A 21,322-nucleotide genomic window follows, 5' to 3' on the forward strand; every position below is an offset into this window, starting at 1 on the left:
ACGATGTTAGATATTGATATAACAGTTGATGAAGTCAGTTGTGCGAATATTCAAAAATCGTGAGGGCCAGCCGTGACTCCAGGCTCGTAAATGACATAAAAATGTAAGCATATCTATGACGGAGAAAAAAAACATCTACATATTATAGATAAGGTAAATCATTTGAACCAAACTTTAGCGATCCTTCCAGGGCTGAGGAACATTGTACGCCCGTCAGAATAAAGAGATATTTTCTACCCAGAATGAGTCATGAGTTATTCGAATGAGTATGACATATTCGATAACGCAAAAAGGCAAGAACATTGTGCCATGAAAGGTCGAGAGGTAAATGATGCCTTGAAAGCGCATGCAAAAGATTTATTACACCGAAAGAGTGAGAGGTATTACTCTGAAAAAGCTGCAGGTATTCGATATTCCGAAAAATCGAAAAGTATATGAAGCTCTTAAAAGGCAAATGGCATCCGTTTGTCAAAAAGGATATAGGCATATTCATGAAAGCTATTCACAAGGGTATGAGGGATGAGATCTATTCTGCGTCTGGCTACATATAATAGACTGGGACTTCCCAACCGCATTTCAAACTTAACGTGTTTGTCTCATTAAAATTCCTCAACAATCTTAATTGTATTTTATCATATTGAATCTGAAGTCTGATTTGCATCGATATGAAGAACAGCCTGTAAAAATTCTTTCCTCAGTTTATTAGCATGCCGTTTGGCTTGAAAAAGACGCCAGCTCTCGTGCAGCGTGTAATGACTGATTCTCACGGTTCCTCATGCTAGAACAAACATCGCAAACGAACGTGGGACCGCATTGTAAAAAATTTATTATTTTTCAAATAAAAAAAGAACATTCATTTTATAACTGACTCTTTAAATGTTGTTGCAAAACAGCTTGACATTTTTCACCTGCAAACAAAAATTTAATACTTTTCCATCTTACCTGGCTATCTGATGTGGTGCTCTTCGACACGCTTCTATTGTCATCGTCTCCATCGTAGGTGGAACCATCCTCGAGCAGCGCATCGCCTCCAGCAGTACTTCCAGCTCCAGCATCTCCCAGTTTCGAGTTGGAACCCCCCAGAGAACCACTTCCTCCTCCATCTAAACCCAACCCTATGCCCCCATTCATCAAACATCCTCCACCGGTAGGAGAAATGGCCGGTTGGGTGGCACACAGATTTCCATCCTTATCTACCAGCTTCAGCTCTTTCGATCGATTGGCCACCTGCTCGATGGACCACTCTTCGATGGTTTGCTCTGGATCCGAATCGATGGGATCCGACTCGACCACCTGTTTGTCTAGCTGACCCTTCATCCACTGCGCAAGGTGCAGAGCACTTCCCTTCGGAACGCCACCCGATTTGTTCAAGCTCCTACATTTTTCGTCGATCAACTCCTCAACCTGCCGGGGGACCTTACTCGACCTCAACTAGTAAAGATGATTTAGAGAAGGAAGAGATAGGAAAAGGGAAAAGAAAGAAATAATGATAAAGAGTTCTCTACTATCAATCTAACAGCCTCTGTCTACTGTAGGTGTCTCTCTCTCTCTCTTTTTCTTTGTCTCTATCTGTATCCGGTTTCCTACGGGATCATGAAAATGTGCGTGTAATTTTGTGTTTGTGTGTTAGAGAAGAATGGGTATGTATGTGTTGAAGGGAGTAAAAAAAATTGAACGCTTGTCGGTCATACTAGTCAAAGCCTGCCTAGTCCAGCCTAGCGATCCCTAACCTAGCTTTCAAGTCCGAGAACAAAGCAAACCGGAAAAACCGCCATTTTGAACCCAGGCAATCATCATTCAATCCAATGAACCCACTTTTAAAATTTAGTATCACAAAAGAAAGAAACAACAATCGTAACCAAAATAAATCCAATCATTCTCTCGACTAGGCCGTCCACTTTTGCAGCAATAAAAACCAACAAGCGTTTAATTTTTAGACAAAATAGACTTTTATTTTCACGCTTCAGCACTTAAAATTCTAAGTGAGTGTGAGAGTGAGTCAGTGTTCGATCTGTGATGCCCGGGAAAGAAGTGCGATTTTTTATCTCTTTTCACTAGTTTCACTTTAAAATTTGTTGACGTATAATTTGGCCTTCGATTTTCGCACGTTTGTTTTTTTTACTGTTTGGTTTCACTTTTGAACGGAAGAAGTTTCACATCAAGGTTTTCAAAACTAGTCTCAATCTTAATTGTTTTTCACGCTGTAACTATTTTTGTTTGCTTTTTTTTTGTTCTGTTTGTTGTACATTTTTTGTATTGGTTGATACTATCTATTTTGTTTTTTTTTGTTCATTTGTTTGTATGTATGGATTCAATTGGATAAAAAGCTAGCACGACATCGATGATTAAAATTGTTTATGATTTTTTTTCGATTTGGTTGCAATTTAAGTTTTTTTTTTCAATATGACGCGTTACACTAATTGATACTGCAGGGTGCAGCTGACATGCTGCCCTAATAAAATCCACACGTGTTTCGTTAAGACGGCTGCGACGCAAGCGAATTGGACACATTCGGCTGGTAAATTTTTTACTACTTCCTAAAATATAATCTTTGGTTTCTTGTATGTCTTCTGTTTCGTATCATTGTTCTCTGTTACTGTGGATGGTATGCAAGGATTATTTTTCCTTTCTGGAGCTCTTGTTTCTTTGTTTATAATCAATTAATACTGCTACTACGATTTTGCGTTACTCATTTGCGCAACTCTATTTACGTACATTATTGGCAACAATATGCAGGTCAAGCTTCCTAAACAAATATCATGCTTTTCAAATTGTTATTAGCGAAAACAAGGGTTGATGTTGACATGAAATATAATCAGCACTACCAAATTGGTTGGAATTACTTATTTTCATAATTTTGAGAACATACCATACAAATTTCGAACCATGCCGTAGTAGATTAACCCATGATGCATAAATCATAGCAATCTTAGTTGTTGTATGCAGGAACCATAGCAACGATAATTGCTGCCAACGTGAGAAAAACTTTGATCCGTATACATAGGTATAATTTCGTGAGGATCGTGTCAGATAACCTACAAGAAAAAATTGCTGAAGGTGCTTATAGGAAATGCCTTTCTGAAGAAGTACAGCGCTGAACGACCTTGAGTGAGGTTTCACGGTGAGTTAGGCGTCAGTTAGGCAGCAATTGTGTCGTTGCTCATTCAAATGAGGTTTCCGGCATATATCTATCTGTAGGATGGTCGAGTGTTATTTCCGTAATCGCCAACTACAGAATATGGCCAGGGAATGATTAGAAACATTGAGCGTCTTGGCAGAGATTCCACAATGATCGATACTTGGCCTAGTGTTGTAGAAAATCGTCTACGACGAACTGCTGAGACTGTGTCTTTCCACGGGAGTGAGACTTGTGGGATTCGCCGACGACGTGGTTCTCCTGGCATCGGGCCCATCAACAGAAGAAGTCCAGCTACTAGCCACAGTAGCGATCGAGCAAGTGGAAAGTTGGAAGCGCTCCAAGAGCTTGCGTCTGGCTCACCACAAGACCGAGATTGTGCTTATCTAAAACCTGATATCAGCACAAACAGGGACGATTGAAGCTGGACCGTGCACTATTGAGTCCAAGCGTGCGGTTAAGTACTTGGTGGTGATTATCGACGATCGGCTGAGTTTCACGAGCCATGTCGATTGCGCCTGCTAAAGATGGCGGTGGCAGCCCTCTCGCGGGCCATGTCGAACAACTCAGTTGTCCGTTGCAGCAGAAGGAGGGTCCTGGCGAGCGTGACCTCGTCCAATCTGAGGCAGCCTTGAGCAGGCAGTGTAATCTGCAGAAGCTTTGCAGCGTGCAGCGGCTGATGAATCTGCGGGTTATCAGCGTATACCGAACAGTATTCTCGGTAGCAGCTGATGTTGGTGTGGGGCTCATGCCGATCTGGAAGGAGGAAGATATCTTCTGCTACGAGCACAGGGACATGCCCGATGTGCAGAAACATGCAAGAGTGGCCTCGATGTCCAACTGGCAGCACCAGTGGGAAAGTTCGGAACGTGGCCGGTGAACCCATCACTTGATCCCTAACGTTGGATTTAGAATGGAACGGAAACACGGATAGGTGGATTTTTGCATGACGCAGTTCTTGATTAGTCACGGAAGATTCATGTTCAACTGTCCTAGGTTTGAAGGAGTACGCATTAGCATGCTTGCCGCCTGTGGACCCAACAAGACAGCCGACAACATCTTGCGGAGGATGTGTGAGGATTCCATTACTTGGCGCGTGGTCAGTGATGGGTTCACCAGGATCATAACTGCCTTGCAAAGGAGTTGGAATCAGCACCAGTACGCGACCGATGTAGGATGACTCCTTCGTGGGAAAGCATCTGAGTAGAATAAAGTAGCATGCAAAAGCAAGACTTTATCTTCTGCGTATGTCGAGCGGCTTGGTACGTCGCGTACGTGTGTAGGATACCTCCATCGCCATGAAGTGTCCGAGTAGAACGCGCTTCCTTCGACGGAAACTGCGAGGATAAGACTTGACCTTCTTAGCAGTCGAACTCGTAGGGAGAAGAGTATTCACGCCGTGGAATACTCTCGGATAGAGTGAATTCACGCCGTCGGCGGCTGAGTCACTCGAGTCGGTGTAGGATGACGTCTCCGCCGGGAACCATCCAAGTAGTTTCGTAAAGCCCCGGATGTGTGCTGTGACAGGTGCGAGTATAGGATAAGCTGCTCTCGATCGGCACACGGACGGGCAAAGAGGAGAGGGCCACGAACCAAATGGAGCCAAGACCTCAAGTAGTAAGAGGAGAGGTCATTGGTCTCTAGCAGTTGTCTCGAACAGAGGCGAAGTGCACGATAGACGTGGTAACTAAGCGAGAACTAAGTGACGAGTAAAGGCCGGACCCCGAGTCGTCAGAGGAAAGGACCTTAGTGCTGGAGTTTTGACTTGAAATCGAGTAAACCGATGATGAGTGCAGAAGTCCGGATTTGGTCTCCCATCACGGGTACAGCCTTCGTTGCAGTTCCGGATGGGAATTATAGCCAGAGGCCCCAGGAAAACTTCATGGCGTAGGGGTACATAGTATCAAGAGTCGACTGATTGCACCCATGGACCCAGAGTAGCATACTGAAGAGACGCGGTGACTCGCCGTGCCTTGGAATGCAATCCGTAAAAAAAAATTACCACCTGGGTGATAAACTAATAAAAAAGGGGTTAACAGGCGCGAGTCCAAGGATAAGCTGCATTTAGACGAGGAAATAAGTGACAACCCTCGAGTCTTTGTGATGTCGGTCCTCGAATCGCCTGAAGGAGAAATTGGTATGAAACCCCGAATCATCACCAGAAGAGGTCAGAACCAAAGTGTTTATAGGAGGGGTCCGCGTGTCAATGTCGAGTCCTGACGAGGAAAATCCAGATCTCGAGTTGTCAAAAAGAGAGGTTTGTGTGTGTACCTCTAGTCATTACGAGTAATGGTAGGATCTTGACTCATTACTAGAGAAATCAGGCCTCTACTCGTAAAAAGGAGATATATGGCTAAGTATGATCTTTTCCTTTTGAAGGATAGTTTAACGATAGTTCAAGACCCAAGCTCAGAAGCCCCTGGTGCAGTTGAGTGAGCAGCATCCTTAATCGGGGATTATCATCTTGGTAATCAAATTAAAGAACATTCTTTTCTTGGATATTCTGGCAATATATTGTAAACCATTGAACAATCTGCCTAGAGTGTAAAAAGGACTGTCGGACAGATGTTTAGGTTTTGGAAAAGAAAGATTTATAGTTGTGTGTATAGATTAACCGGATCTCAATGAAGAATAGAGAGAACAGGAAATAAAACATAAAAACAGGTAAATTGATTTTAAATTAAATCAGCAGAGGACAGCTGGGTGATCAAGCGGGATGAGAGGACAGCATGAAATAATTTAAAAAAACACCAATAAACGAGTTGAGAGGACAGTTTGGTGATCAAACGGGTTGAGAGGACAGCTTGAAATAAATTGAAAACATCAATGAGCGAGTTGAGCGAGCGAGTTTAAACAGATTGGGAGAAACCACTATGAAGCTAATTAAGAGGACAGCTTGACAAGAAATAAAACTCAAGCGGATTGTGAGGACAGCTTCACGAAATTTTAACAAAAAAAATCAGCTTAGAATGATTTGTGAGGACAATTTGGTGAAATATATCGTGAAACGATTTAGAAAAACACCTTAGAGTGGATGGATACTCAAGGGGTTTGAAAAACCTTTTCAATAGAGTTGAGAAGACAGTTTGAAATTTCAACTGAAGTGAACTGAGAGGAGTAGAATGGACAGCTTGAGCGTTTTGATAAGAATAATCAATAGGGTTGAGATGAAAGCTTGAAAGAAGGAACAACCAGGCGAGTTTTGAGGAGGGCATGAAAATTTCGAGAATGTTGGAAGAACAGCTTGCAATTGTGACGAAGCGAAAGTTTGAACTTAATAAAACAAGCATGAAATGTGTTTTTTAAAATACGCTGAGAGTTTCTTATAAAACTTTTGATTGAAATTACAAGCGTGTTGAATGGCGAGTTGAGCAGACAGCCTAAACTTGTTGAAATGACAGCTTGGGATGAAATGAAAATATGAAGCTTGTTGAGAAAACATATTGAACAGATTGTTTTTAAATTTCAAGTGAATTTAGAAAAAAATTTGAAAGCAGAAAGCGTATTGTGAGCTAGTTTCGGAGTCTCAAAAAATTCATAATGAAGAAGATTGAAAAGTAGATTAAGATAGAATATACATAGAATGTATAACGAAGCGTGTATTATAGCGCCAGCACTAAATTTTACTTCGGAAGTCCGGACTTCCGATCCCGAACTTACTTCCGAATTTTTGACAGTTGTGTTAAAAAAATAACAGTGTATTATATGTGAAGTTGCCACACATAAAGTTGTATCCACCAGAGTATCTCTACATACATTAAGCGGGCGACAGACTACACAACATTGGTACAAATGCGATGAAAACCGATGAAATTTTGTCGCTGTGAACACGATTTGCATCGTGTATAGCACTGCTTGTATGAGCGCCCAAACGGTTTGAGTAAAATCGGTCGGGATCGAAATATTTTGTACAAACCACCACCCTCTGCCGGGGTGGAAATGTTTTTTTGTTGCTGTTACGGGCAAGAATGAGATACACAAACGATTCAAATGAATTTGTGGCAACGTTGATTTTATGTGAATTTGAAAACAGAAAATTTCTTGGCGCACGCTTAAATAAAACGACTCAAAATGTTTTGGTCGGAAGTCAGTCACGATGCCAGTTCACCAACGACGTTTGTAAAATTTTTATCTAAACGCACAATAGTATATGGCATTTACACCATACATGACCCTTCAATGATATTTGGCAACCTTGCATCCAACGATGTAGAATATGGGACTAGACTGGCAGACAGTTTGACATACGGACACGCGGTGGGGAATCCACCTCGAGAACGGCATTCATTGTACGGAAGCGGACGACTCGATACAACAACTTGTCGACGAGGATTCTGAATCCAACATTTGAAGCTTTCGGAAGTTAAAATGGTAAGTTACTCAGTGGAACGAAGTGAAAACACATTAAATGGCGATAAAAAGAAAGGAGAGAAAGTTGTGATTTGGGAAAAAAGTGATGATGCGATTTGAGTATCTTGAACGTAAAAATGAAGAATAAGAAGGAAAAGGGGCTCTGCATTAGTTACTCTGAATGAGGCAGAAATTCGTAAGAGTTTTCCTGGAGTAGGCAGAAATTTTAAGGATTTTTCTTGGAAGCAATTGTGGCGGAGGTCGTTCGGACTTTCCCGGGTAGATGGCAAAAATCTTTGGAATTTCTCCGGAACAGATCGGAAAGCTAGAACTGATTGGGAACATCACTACAATTGAACACTGGAATTTTTTCAATTAAAATTGTCTTCTAATCTTGTTTCAGATGCAAGATTCTTGACTAGTTACAGCTTTTCGATGCGACCAAATCAAAGCTGGGAAGATCTCAAAGGAATGGAAGACGTGGAAGGAGGGGCTCGAATGTTACTTCGCTGCCTATGACGTCACTGACCAGTTTCAGAAGAGAGCAAAACTCCTGCACTTGGGTGGTCCAGCCCTGCCAGTCGTGTTCAAGATTAAAATTACAATAACAATCACGTGCCGCTGGAAACATTGGAGCCTAGATGGTATGATTGTGCTATCGAAAAGCTAGATGAGTTTTTCGAACCTCGACACCAGAGTACATCAGAGATGAAAACTTCAACTGATGAAACAAATGGTAGGAGAACGCTTTGCTGGACTTGTGATAAGGCTGAAACAACAGGTTTTCCAGTGCGGATTTGAAAAATATGGTACTGAAGTTAGTTCCATTTTGAGCGATATTTATCTGAATGACGCGGTAGTTGAAGGGTGGTTCGCAGAAGAGCCCTCCTTGAAGATTTATCCTTTTCGGAGATTGAAGCTTTAGGAACCACTCAGGAAGTTAAAAGAGCAGATAAAAGAGATAGCAATTTAGTATCTGGAATTTTATCTAGTTAAAGATAATACAGCAATAATTACTGACGCCAGCCCACACGGTTTAGGGGCTATTTAGATCCAGATTGTATATGTTGGTAATCACCTTGTGATCAGTTTTGCCTTTAAATCTATAACTGACACAGAACGGCGCTATTGCCAAACGGAGAAAGAGGCTCTAGCCATTGTGTGGGGCGTGGAGCGCTTCCAATATTATCTTCTGGAGAAACATTTGATATCTACACGGACTGTAAAGCTCTCAGTTTCCTGTTAAACCAGCGTTTAAAACCATGTGCGCGTATAGAGAGATGGGTATTGAGCCTCCAGGTCTTTGACTACAAAGTAGTATTCATGTCGGGAAAAAAGAATGTGGCAGCTATCTTGTCGCGGTTGTCAGTTCAAAAGGCGATTTCGTTTGACCAGTCAGAAGAGATACTAGTTCGCGAGATCGTCCCACAATCAGCTGACACTTCTGCTTTAGTATAGCAAGATATTGTAGAAGCCAGCAAGGCAGACTCAGAGATTCAGTTCTGAAACTGCTAGAAAATGGAAAGGATCAAAATCTGCCGATCAATTGTCGTGTGATTGCTAATGAGCTCTGTGATATTCAAGGCGTAAATGGGAATCCTATAGCTAAAATCCACCTTCCAATGAAGTTCAGCATTCGAATACTATGTTCACATTACATTTTGGAGTTTCTTTAGCTTACAGTTTGAAATTCATGTTGAAGAGATGATAGATTTCCTAATTCATCTCAATTTAACACAGAGTACAAACATGTTATCATTACATTATATCACAGTTTAAATGTTCATAAGACGTCAACAACAATCAAGCAAAATGTAAACAATCATTCGGGAGATAAAGCCCTGACCAGACTGACTGGACATTCGATTTCGATTTTTGGCTGCTCGAAAAATTAACGAACAATGTCGATACCAGAGGCGCTTCGATCGATTTTGTAGTACGGCTGGAAAATTAAACCAGATATTTGATAAATATCAATCAGTTCAGACTACTCGAACGGACTGAACAGGTCGTAGTCCTTGCTCTTGAGTCAAATTTCTATGCTCGAATTGCTGCCGCGCAATGTCGACGGTAGGAGGCTTTCAGACAACATTTGAACGAAATTTTGTTCTAAGTGTCATGTCAGAGTGATCAGTTGATAAGGCTTAAGACAATCGTAGCCCAATTTACAAATTAAGTGTTGTTTTTTAAAGATTTCACTTTTAAATTTTTCTTACTTTTATTCTCATGTTTTGTATATTAAAAAATAACTATTTTTGTAATCATTCTTTTATATTTTGTTTGCGGTAGGAGGGGGATGTGTGTATGGATTAAACCGACACTTGGTCATCCGACACGACCGTCCCAGACAACCATTTGGTGGTTATTTCGAATTTGCAACCCAAATATACGTGCAAATATACGTATATAATGCAGCAAAACCAGTGTATACGTATCATTTTGGAGGCCATATAGGTATATTAGCACACATATTCTTGATTTTGGTTGTGTTGTCGTAATAAAATCATGTAATGTATTTAAATACGATAAAGAATATGCATGGGCCGCACATTGCACTATGGGGCAGTTCCATACAATGAGGCGGCAAAAAGTATGATTAGGTATTTTGGACCAGTTTGTTAGTTTTGAAAATTTTGTATGAAAATTACTATTTTAACTAACTTAAAATAAATTCTATCAAAAATTTTGTATAAATAACTTTTAAAGTACGATGCTTGGTGTTATTTTTGACCCTACTTTTTATTTCTTTTGAAAACCGGGTTTTGGACTAATTGATCATTAAATGATAAATAACATCAAGACATTTCATGAAACTCAAGAGAAAAATGTGTGAAATGATTGATCAATCATGAAAAACATTTTATTTGACAAACCAACATCAACTTTGTTGAATTTATACTCATTGATTAGTAAAAATTACCCATTTGCCTGATATTTTAAGCTTTATTTGACTATAACTCAAAAACGGTGCTTTAAGGTGCCTGGAATCTCTTTCATTGTATTTTTAGGACTTCAAAATAGATCTTGATAGTGAAAAGAGTATGGGGAAATGTGGGGATTTTTTTTGGCAAGGCTTTAAAGTTTTTGACTTTTGAAAAAAATTATTATTTATCCATGTTTATCATAGATCAATTTAGTGTGTAAAAATTTTGAATGGTTCAAATGATAGCTTTTAATATAAGCTTTCATATGGTGTCCTTTGAATTCAAGAAAAAAATGTTTTCCATTGAAATATATGTGATTTAAATTTTTTATTCATCATAAAAAATTTTCAATTTTTGAAAGTCTGATGTCTGTGGTGCGTTCAGTATTCAAGATAATGAGTTGAAAAACTGGGAATATCTTAGTTAAATATTAAGCTATTAATTAGTAAAAATAAAAAAGCGATCCAATAAAGTTCAGTTTTTCACTTTTTGCCGCCTCAAACCCCATAGTGCATTGTAGATGCAGATATACGGATTGTCGTAATTAAATCATGCTGTGCATTTAAATACGATAAAGAATATGCCTGAGCCGCACATTGTAGGTGCAGATATACGAAAATGTGTTTAAATAACATTCTTTTCGATATAATCTGTAAAATAAAACACGACTTCTGGTTGTCTGGGGTGTATGCGAGCCAGTCAGTAAGGCCGATGACATAGTGCACGCGATGCGATGCAGACCGGCAAATACAAATTAATGCGGCCAACCACATTTGATGGAAATATATGTGAATCGCTTAAACCTGACATACTAAATGCGACAAAGCAGATGTCAATAAGTTCCGCCCCTCGGGTTCGCATTGACAGCGTTCGCTAATTCGCTCTCACAATGTCATCGGCCTAAGCGACCGACAAATCGGACACTGCTACGATCTGAAAGAACAGTAAAGTTCCAGATAGCCCAATATTAGGTATGTACAGGGTAGGGTACGGGAAAAATATCATGATCGAATTTTTAAAACAGATCATATACATTTTGTAGATGGACCAACACAACTGCCTTGATGTTATTAAAAAAAAATTATAAATCGACTTTCTGGAACTTAGTCGGTTTTCCGAGAACGGCCAATTTACCGAAAGAAGTTCCAGAAACTTGATTTTTTACCAAAAATGTACTTCTATTTTATTTAGCATCAAAATCAAAACTACGATTTTCTGGATCGCCTTTGGTGGTTTTTGAAATTTGAAGGACGATTTTTGATCAATTTTTTTCTCTCTTTAGATTACACCAGATTTTGAAGTTTTATGCTTTTTTAATTCACTTAGACTTTTAATTAAAATTTCGATTTTTCCGATTTACTTTAGTTGTTCTTTTGGTGAGTTTTGAAGGTATAAAAATCGAAACTTTGAGCGCTGTGAGGAAACCTAAAATCAAGTTTGATTGAGTTGGAAATTAGCACAGGTCATTTTTTTTTGCGAAATTCTACAAAATGTTAATGGTCAGTTTAGATTTTTCTGTGATTTTGACCACCTTCGTATAAAGAGCGTTACGAGCTGTACAAAATCTTTTCTAGTCATAAATGGGATGCAAAAATGAATCGGATTAACTGAAACTGACCCATCTCCGCTGCAGGTAGATTTCACGTGCAGTGTAAATGTACCCGATACTGGCCCCTAAGGCATGGTTGACTAGTTTTCTCAAGATTGTAGACTTCCTGTACTGTGCAGTTAAGATTTTCCTTCGATAAACATGATTGCTCACTTGCCTAGAATGCAGTTAAAATGTGTCTCGGCTTTGAAACTGTGAATAATTTGAGAACAATCTTTCCAAAGAATTGATCAAAATGTTCCATATTTCGGCCTCCGCTACAAATTGTGGCCCTATCTGAGTTCCTAAAATTGGCCGTCACGCACCTCACTAACAAAATAACGGGCCACATAATTTTCGTTGATAATATGGTGGAAGGAAGCACAGCAATGTATTGTATTATATATCATTGAAAAATTCGACAAAGTTTATCGTTGTTGCAACAGATGATGAATTCTTTAAAGAATTTTGAGTCTTACAGAAATTTATGCTACCGTCGCAGGTGAGAAATCCGGTTCACATAAGTGAGCTATGAGATTAGCGTTTGTTGATTATGATGTTACCCTTTAAATAAAAAAAAAACGTAATTCCAGAACACGCCTGCATCATCGAAGCTGGAAGCAATACCTTCTCGACATTTGGTTTCGTCAATCTAACGGGAACATCTTTAAAGATATTCAGAATTGTTTAACCCGTAGACTTCTTACTTCAATTTGATAGTGCGAATTCTCTCTAGTCCAATCATTAGATAATAAACTTTAACTGAATGTAACGACTGAAAACATTATTGTTATGATTTTGTTAACATAGGCGTAATCGTTGCAATCTTTTTACTAGTACCGTGGCTAATCTGTACATTATTTTTATCAAACGTAGGTATCAATCCAAAAAAACAGTCGAAGATATTTGATATCGGTAAAAAATCTCATAAATCCTGGTTGTTATCGTTGTAATGCGTTAACTTTTTTTTTAAACAAAAATCAGTTTACTAATTTATTATCCCTAAATGTTTTTTTTTAATACAACACAAACTGAGCAAATTTCGTTTTCATGTAAATGATTGCCAAACCAACAACACAACCTAATTTCCTACTTCGTTCCTGAATTATTTTCATTGCACACATTTGAGTGGTTTTTATAGATTTGTTTTATCAATCTTTTCGTTTAAAACTATAAACATTTTGAAACTTAACGTTCACACTTGATTGCCATCTTGCTTACTTATTTTCTCACTCTTCCCAGTCTAATCCGTCTTCCACGGGAGCCGCCGAATCCGCCAACAAACCTTCACCGGCCCAATCTTCGTTGCTGCTGAAACAAATCTGCAGGAAAAGCTAGAGATCCAGCAAATTGGGTGGCGTCGGTTGGGTCGGCAGCATCCCGAACGGATCGTCGTCATCGCCCAGGAATTCGGTTTCCGTTACATCGTTCCCAAAAGAGGGATCGTAATTGACCTGGTGGAAGTCTAAGTCAAGTTCTAGCAGATCCCAGGATCCTCCGTAGCCACTGGCGAGGAGGTATTTGCTGCAGTCGTTGGAGTGTTCCTCCATTGGTGAAACTGCAGCGCTGGGGGCTGAAGAGGTCTTGAAGTCATTGCTGAACGTTTCCGAGTTCCTGAGCGATGATGAGGGTGATACGTTTGGAGGTGGCGTATCCGGGGTGTTGACGTATTCTCCGCTAAGCGATTGATTATCCTCCGAGTCTTCGGCGCTGTCGATGAACGATCTACCCACGGAACTGAGGCTGAATTCCACAACCGAGCGCATGTTGTCCCGTGATCCTCGGGTGAAGCTGTTCAGGATACGATCCCGGGTTGATATGGCACACCGGATGGAACTTTTTTCGGTCGTTCCATTTTCGGTAGCTTCTTCAGGTGCCGTAGTATTCGTTGGAGTCTTCGACAGGTAGTTGCTGTTGATGTCATCGTTCAACTCGTTCTGTTCGCTGCACAGTTTTCCATTACTCGCACAGCCGTTGTTCATGGTAAGTTCCGGTAGTTCCGAGATCGAACCCGGGATAACCGTCGACAGCGACCGAAGACTACGGCTCTCTAGAGTAATACTCCGAGCGGTTCCGGCTAAGCCGGAATATTTCCTAGCACTAAACCCTAACGTGTTGCCACCGGGCGTATTCATTGTGTTCTGAAGAGAGGACACGCTACTACAAGAGGACCCTAAACCTAGACTAGTGGAACACACCTGTTGATTTTTGAGGTGAATGCTATCCAGTGACGGCACCTTGACCGAAGCCATCGACGCAGCGGTCGTTCCGATATCTCCCATGGGCAACAGCGTTTGCAGGATATCCGGTGAGTCCAGAGGACTACTCAGCGGCGTCGCTCCAAAGGTAGCATTCACGAGGAATCTACAAACGAAATCGAGTTAAATTGAAACAATCAACCAAGTTCAACCAAATCAGAGAAGGGGCTTACATTTGTCGGGTCAGCAGATTCTGCCAGACGGCTTTCAGTTCGGTGGATGGGGCCCGCAGGATGATGCAGCGCTTTTTTGAGTTCTTCTTCGGCGTTCGGGTCAAATCCGGGGCACAGTGAACTGTGGGGCTCTCGAGCTGGGCTCGGCCGTTCGGGTCGATCGTGATGCGGAATTCGGTATCTGTTGGAAGAAAATTAACATCTTTTTTTATTCTGAAACTTAAATTGAATGAAATTTTAATTATGAGTTTCTAAAACCATAAATTACAGTAGTTTTGTGAATTGTAATTCTCATCTTTTCAGTTCAAAATTCACACACCAAATTATAAGCTCTAATTCAAAATTCTGGTTCCTGAACTACGAATAATAGGTTTTGGATTGAATTCAAAGTTTTATTACTGGAACTCCTGCTTTATCGTTCTTCATTCTTATTGACCAACCCTGAGTTTTAAAAAGCATCACATGTACATCATATGAACAAATTCAAAAAGTTCAAAATGTTGAGTCAAAATCTCATGTTTTTTGTAAAATGAAAAAAAAAACCGATGAACCAATATTTTTTCTGATAACGTCAATTTGATGTCCCATCAATCTTAAAAATTTTGATGAACAAGCGGTATAATTATCTGTGGATATTTTTAGAAGCCATTGTAGTTGAAAAGTGTTGCAGAAAGGTTGCCAGATTGCTCGGTTTTATCCGGGTTTACCCGGATATTTGATACAAACTTGAGAAAAGTCCGGTCCGGCCCGGTTGCCTAGATTTTATTGAAAAAGCCCGGATTTTGTCCGGATTTATTCACTTTATTTGCCAAATCTTACAAAAAAAAACAGATCCTGTTGTAAAATTTTGCTGTTGGAATTAAAGGTATACAATGTCCATTGTTGAAAAAAAAAATTAGTGAACAGTGGAAAACGGTCCATAACCGGCTGTTCGCCGAAGCTTCCGTTTGATGTCGGAACAGAAACGCTGTACGGCCTTTATGTTAACTTTGTGAAAACATCTCTTGATTATCTAATTCTAAGTTTTTGGCTCTCCAGCTGTTTTTGTACACCAATGAATTCAAAGTTCCGAAAAAGTCTTCGCCTCATTGATTTCCAATAGAGAGAAATATGAGATAAACGTATCTGGGAAGTACTGGATAAGTCGCCTCGTACGACATGGACCAGTATCCCAGTGGCAGTATTCTTTAGGCCGCTGCCACACAGCATTAGCTTCCATGCACTCCCTTTGGCTCCAAGGGCCTCATACGGTAATCAGTGGAAGTCACATTTTCACTTTAAAAATGTTGTAATGTATACTTTTGTTGTTGTACAGTTCGAAGAACGGTACAACGCGCTCGCCAAATGTTTCTTGTTTCGACGGCATTTTGAGCTAACTGGACAAACATAAACAAATAAAAAATACTGGCGAAAAGAGAAGAAGAAAAGCTATCACATACACACTCTCATTTTTCTCTGAGCTCTTTTATGTTTCAGTATCGGGGCCTCAAAAAGTTTCCAAATTTTAATTGCCACCCATTAAACCATGAATCGTAGATCCAACCCAACAAACATGAAATTGTATCAGAAATGATAATTTACGTCGTTTACAATGGTGTTTCGAATCGCTATTCCAAAAGGAAAGTGAAAAGATCGTTTGAAATGTCGACTGAAGTCAGTTTAAATAGGATATGAGAGTCGACCACCATGTTTGTAATTTTTTTAAATGATTTTACTCCCGCGCAGGATTCAAGTGAGAAAATCATCGTCAAGTTCTCTCTGCAACCAGCAGTGCATCCAGATGGCTAGAAATCAGATGGGGATTAAGTAATATTGACCAATGCGAGAACTGGAAAAAGTTGTCGCTGGCAACAATTTTAAGGCTATGAGAGTAAAATCTTACGCTCTCTTGCATTCTTCCGATAGGTACGAATAAGGTGTTGGATAACGCGCATTTGGTGTAGATTTCATCACTTTAGAAAGAAATGAAATTGATGTATGTAAATATATTGCCTCCACTTCTGTAGGTAACTTTTTTTTTTCAAGTTTCATACGATCATTCTTTCATGTATTTGGAACGTATATTAAAACAGTATAAGAATTTAGCAACAAAAATGCTGGGAAACTGCGAGTTGATTGTAAACCTTTGGTCGATAACTAAAGTAGCTACAGTAAGGTTTTTTTTTACACTGATATACGTATCGCGTAGAAAAAACTGTGCAAAATTCCCGAAAACCGTGTAAAAAAAGACCCTTCAAATTCTGCAGCTCTGAAATTTGAAACAATAAGACATGTTACTTGACATTTAAGACTTGACATTGAGACTTGAGACCTGAGACTTTAGACATGACCCCTGAGACCTGAGCATAGGGACCTGAGATCTGAGACATGAGACTTGAAGAATGAGACCAAAGACATGGGACATTAGACTTGAGACCTAAGACATAAAACACGAGATCTGAGACTTGAGACATGACACCTGAGACCTGAGACCTGAGATTTGATACTTAAGACATGACACCTGAGACATGAGACATGAGACATGAGACATGAGACATGAGACATGAGACATGAGACATGAGACATGAGGCATGAGACAAGTTTTTTTTTTTTTAGTTGGTAACCACAGGTGGTAAATCCCGGTTTACGGACTGTATTCCAAGGCACGGCGAGCCACCGCGTCCCCCCAGTTTGCTACTCTGGGTCCATGGGTACAATGGGAAGACTCATGATATACTCCGTGTATACCCCCTACTCCCTAAACTCCACCTGGGGCCGCAGACCTGGTTCCCGGCTCGAACTGTTTAGTACACTATGCTTCAATAGTGGGAGGTCTATTCGCGCTAATGCGCTCCAAGGCAATACTCATTAACGAGACCACTTTCAGCAAAACCTCTCATCCTTACGACTCGACGCCTGAACTCTCCTCTAGCGACTTGAGAACCGACATCTCCTCGCAATGACTCGAGATTCCCACACAAACCTCTTCTCTTCGCGACTTGAGGCCTGATCTCTCCTCTAACGACTTGAGATCCGACCCCTCCTCGCATCGACTCGAGGTTTACCTCTCCTCTGCACGATTCAAGGCTCGATCTCTACTCTAACGACTTGAAATCTGACCTCTCCTCGTAATGACTCGAGGTGGCCACCTCCTCTTACGACCTCTTATCATAAAGACTCGGGGTTGACCACACAAACCTCTCCGCCTGAAGGTTTGAGGCCTGACCTCTCCTCTAACGACTCTAAGCCCGACCTCTTATCTTCAGGGTTCGAAGTTTGCCACCTTGCCCGTCGTGTGCTAGTTCGAGAGCAGCTTATCCTAGACTCGCGCCTGTCACGGCACACATTCGGGACTTGGAACGCTACGACTCGGATGTTTCCCGACGGTGACGACATCCTACACCGACTCGAGAGCCTCTCTACCCGTGGGTATCCCCCGACAGTGGTTAACCCTCTTCCCTCGAGATCCGCTACGAGGAAGGTATAGTCTTATCCCCGCAGTTTCCCTCTTAGGAAGCGGCACTACTCGGATACCCCCCGACATTGGGGTATCCTACACACGTTCGCGGCACACCCCTGACCTCCGCTACGCAGAAGATGTTGCCTTATCTTTGTAGCTTCGATCAAGGGATCGGACGCACACTACTCAGATGCTCCCCGCCGATGGAGTCATCCTACACCGTTCGCGGACTGCCGTTGGTTCCCGCTCCTCTGCAGGGCAGTCATGATCCGGGTGAACCCATCGCCGACCGCATGCCAAGTGTTGGAATCCGCACACATCCTTTGTACAACGTTATCTGCTGTCGTGTCAGGCCCACAGGCGGCAAATATGGAAGTACGTACCGCCGCAAACCTCGGACAGACAAACACCACATGCTCGGGTGTTTCCTCTTCGTCTCCACAATCTGGGGTTGTAGTGGTACTTCATGAAGCATCCATGACCAGTCAGGAATTGCGTCATATAGAAGTCCACTTCACCGTGCCTTCTTCCGATCCAGCTCCCGATGTGCGGGATCAGACGATGGGTCCACCTTCCTCTCGTTGAGCTGTCCCACAGCTGCTGCCAGTTGAACATCGAGTCCTCATTGGCGAGGTCTCGTACATTGGTCGTGTCAATGTTGTCGTAGCAATAGACATCCTCCTCAAGCAAAACCGAGATGGGCATAACATGAGACATGTGACATGAGACATGAGACGTGAGTCATGAGACCTGAGATCTGAGACCTTAGACTTGAGACCTGAGACCTGAGACCTGAGACATGATACCTGAGGCATTAGACAAGAGTCATAAAACATTAGACCTGAGACATGAGACTTTAGACCTGAGACAAGCTACTAGTGTTAGTACCGGTAGAAATTAGTTAAGCTCCGATTTCAACTTGCGACCCCTCTAGCGAAAGGGTTTCACTTGTAGGTGACGAAAAATAGTGTCGCGAGTTCGCTAGTACAAGCTACTAGGCTTTGTACCGCGAGAAATTAGTTTAGCTCTATTTTAATTTCAATATACTGTAATAAAGTTATCATTGAATGATAACAAATTGATGATGACATAGTTTTTAACATCTTAAGAGTTTTTAAAAGTTTCTGATTCTCATAAAAAATTTAAAAAAATCGAGCAATAAATGTACAAATTTTTACATTTTTCCATGCCTTTAAACTTTTACCCAGTATGACTGATTGGCTTATTGATATCACCTACAAACTTTATAATGCTTTCATTATCCTTTACCCACACTGTTGGTGTAAAAATATTTTCCGGACAATCACCAATTTTTTTTTAAATAAATATTTTTATAATTCACTCACCAGTCTGCGTTTGTTAACATTCAAATTTCATCCATCCTAAGATTTCTTTTCATGATTTAGGCTAATATAAAATTTGTAGTATTTTTTTACCCCTAAATGTATGCAGCAAAATTACACTTTTTCCTTAAAAACATTTTGATAGAAAAATGTAAAATTTAATTCGAACAAAACAAAAAAATTACTGCAATTGGTGCGTCATGAATTATGACATCACAAATGTATCAAAAACTATAAATTTTCAAACGTATTCATTCGATTTTTCATTAATAACAGAGTTTGTTGCAATTTTCCCCCTTTTCTTAGTAAGGTGAAAATCACATGTTTTTGAACATTGAAAAATAACTGGTAAAACCAATAATTTTTCTGACTACGTCAATTTGGTGTCCCATCAACCTTAAAACTTTTGATGTACAAGAGGAATGATTATCTGTAGGCATTAAGATTTTAGAAGCCATTTAAGTTGAAAAAAGTTGCATGTTGCCCCAGTTGACGGTATGCAGAAAATAAACTAAATTTTATTTAAAATTTATTTATTCATTTTATTTGGCAAATCAAACGAAAAAAAAAAACAAATCGTGTTGTAAAAACTATTTTTCATGCCTCCATAACGCAATTTTTCGAGCAAATTTCATGAAAATAATCTTGGTAGTATTTTTTTCTGCAAGTCTTAAATACGATTTTAAATCTGTCGACGAGATTTGATGAAGAAAGTTTTTTTTAATTTTTTTTCTTGATTTTTATTGAATAATTTCTGAATTTTCACAAATTTTGCCCAGATATCGCTCGAACTTTTGGTCGTCAATTTTGAAATTAAATGCCCGTATTTTTCCAGGTTTTTGTTTAAAATTGCCCGGATTTGTCCGGCCCGAACACGTGCTGAAAAAAATTCTGGCAACCTTACTCTAGGAGACGGAATTGGCTTTCGAAGCGCAGATTTTTAAGGCTGCTGCAGCTGATTGTTTTGTTTTGGCTCTCCGGTTAAATAAGAAGGAATTTGCTTTCGAAGCGCAGATTTTTAGGGCTGCTGCTGCTGTTTGTTTTGATTTGGCCATCCGGTGGAAAAGGCGGAATGGATTTGGAAACTCAGACTTTCAGGCAGCTTTAGCTGATTTTTTGTTTTGATTTGGCCTTTCGGTTGAATAAGACGGAATTTGTTTTTGAAGCGCAGATTTTAAGACTGCTGTTTTTGATTGTCTGCTTCGATTTGGCCTTTTGGTGAAAAAAAAAAACGAAATCAGCTAAGGAAGTACAGATTTTCATGGCTTCTGATGCTGATTGTTTGTTTCGATTTGGCCTTCTGGTGGAAAAAGACAGGATTGGCTTGAGAAGCGCAGATTTGTAAGGCTGCTGCTTCTGATTTTCTATACTGATTTGGATTTTTAATGCTACTGCTGCTGACTGTTTGTTTTGAATTAGCCTTCTGGTTGGGAAGGCTGTTTCTAAGAATATAATCGAATTATTGCGGCCCTGGTAAACAGAGACAGAGTGACAAGAAAAGCACAGTTTTAGAAAACTGTTACAAAGAATGTTTTTTTTTGTGGCTCTGGTTAACAAAAGCAGAGCGACAGGAAAAGCACAAATTGGGAAGGCTTTTGTGAAGAATATTTTCGGATGGGATGAAGAATATGCAGAAAATAAATAAAACTTTAAGATTTGAAAAGCTTTTGCAGAGAATGGAATGTAGAATTGATGAGATGAGGGATATTTGGTATATAAAATCTTGTTTTTTAGAAGGACAAAGGTCTGTAAATTCAAGATTCTATTGAGAATAGAGTTGAGAAGGAATGTAGAGATGAGTTGAAGGATAAGCAGAAATTAAATAAAATTTGTAGGAGGGAAAATAAAGATGTGGAATATGGAATAAAAATTAAGGATATTTGGCAAATTAAATTTTGTTCTAAAGGACGAAGGACGAAGCAGTTTGCGCAGCATGAGACCGTTCCAGCTAACAAACTGGATCCAAAACTACGTTCGGAATGAACCTATTTTTAGAATGATGGTGCTCTACAATGTTCATGCTAATGTAATAAAGCTTGAAATGTCCAGAAAACAAATCAAAAATAGATTAAAGTTAGAATATTCTTAAATATTTTGTTATGACTAGTGAA

At 40.1% G+C, this 21,322-nt stretch overlaps 1 protein-coding gene across 3 annotated transcripts in view; it reads right to left on the minus strand.

The window, feature by feature from the left end:
- Nucleotides 1-21,322, minus strand: part of LOC129746143 (uncharacterized) — a 123,421-nt gene that overhangs the window by 43,063 nt on the left and 59,036 nt on the right. For all 3 annotated transcript variants that reach the window (XM_055739645.1, XM_055739644.1, XM_055739646.1), the window contains exons 11-13: nucleotides 14,430-14,610; nucleotides 14,197-14,362; nucleotides 943-1,431 (exon numbers count right to left, since the gene is read on the minus strand). In XM_055739645.1, coding sequence (XP_055595620.1) covers nucleotides 943-1,431; nucleotides 14,197-14,362; nucleotides 14,430-14,610 — 836 coding nt within the window. The remainder of the gene's footprint in view (nucleotides 1-942; nucleotides 1,432-14,196; nucleotides 14,363-14,429; nucleotides 14,611-21,322) is intronic.

This window comes from Uranotaenia lowii, chromosome 2 (assembly GCF_029784155.1).
Source record: "Uranotaenia lowii strain MFRU-FL chromosome 2, ASM2978415v1, whole genome shotgun sequence".
NCBI classification, from domain to species: domain Eukaryota; kingdom Metazoa; phylum Arthropoda; class Insecta; order Diptera; family Culicidae; genus Uranotaenia; species Uranotaenia lowii.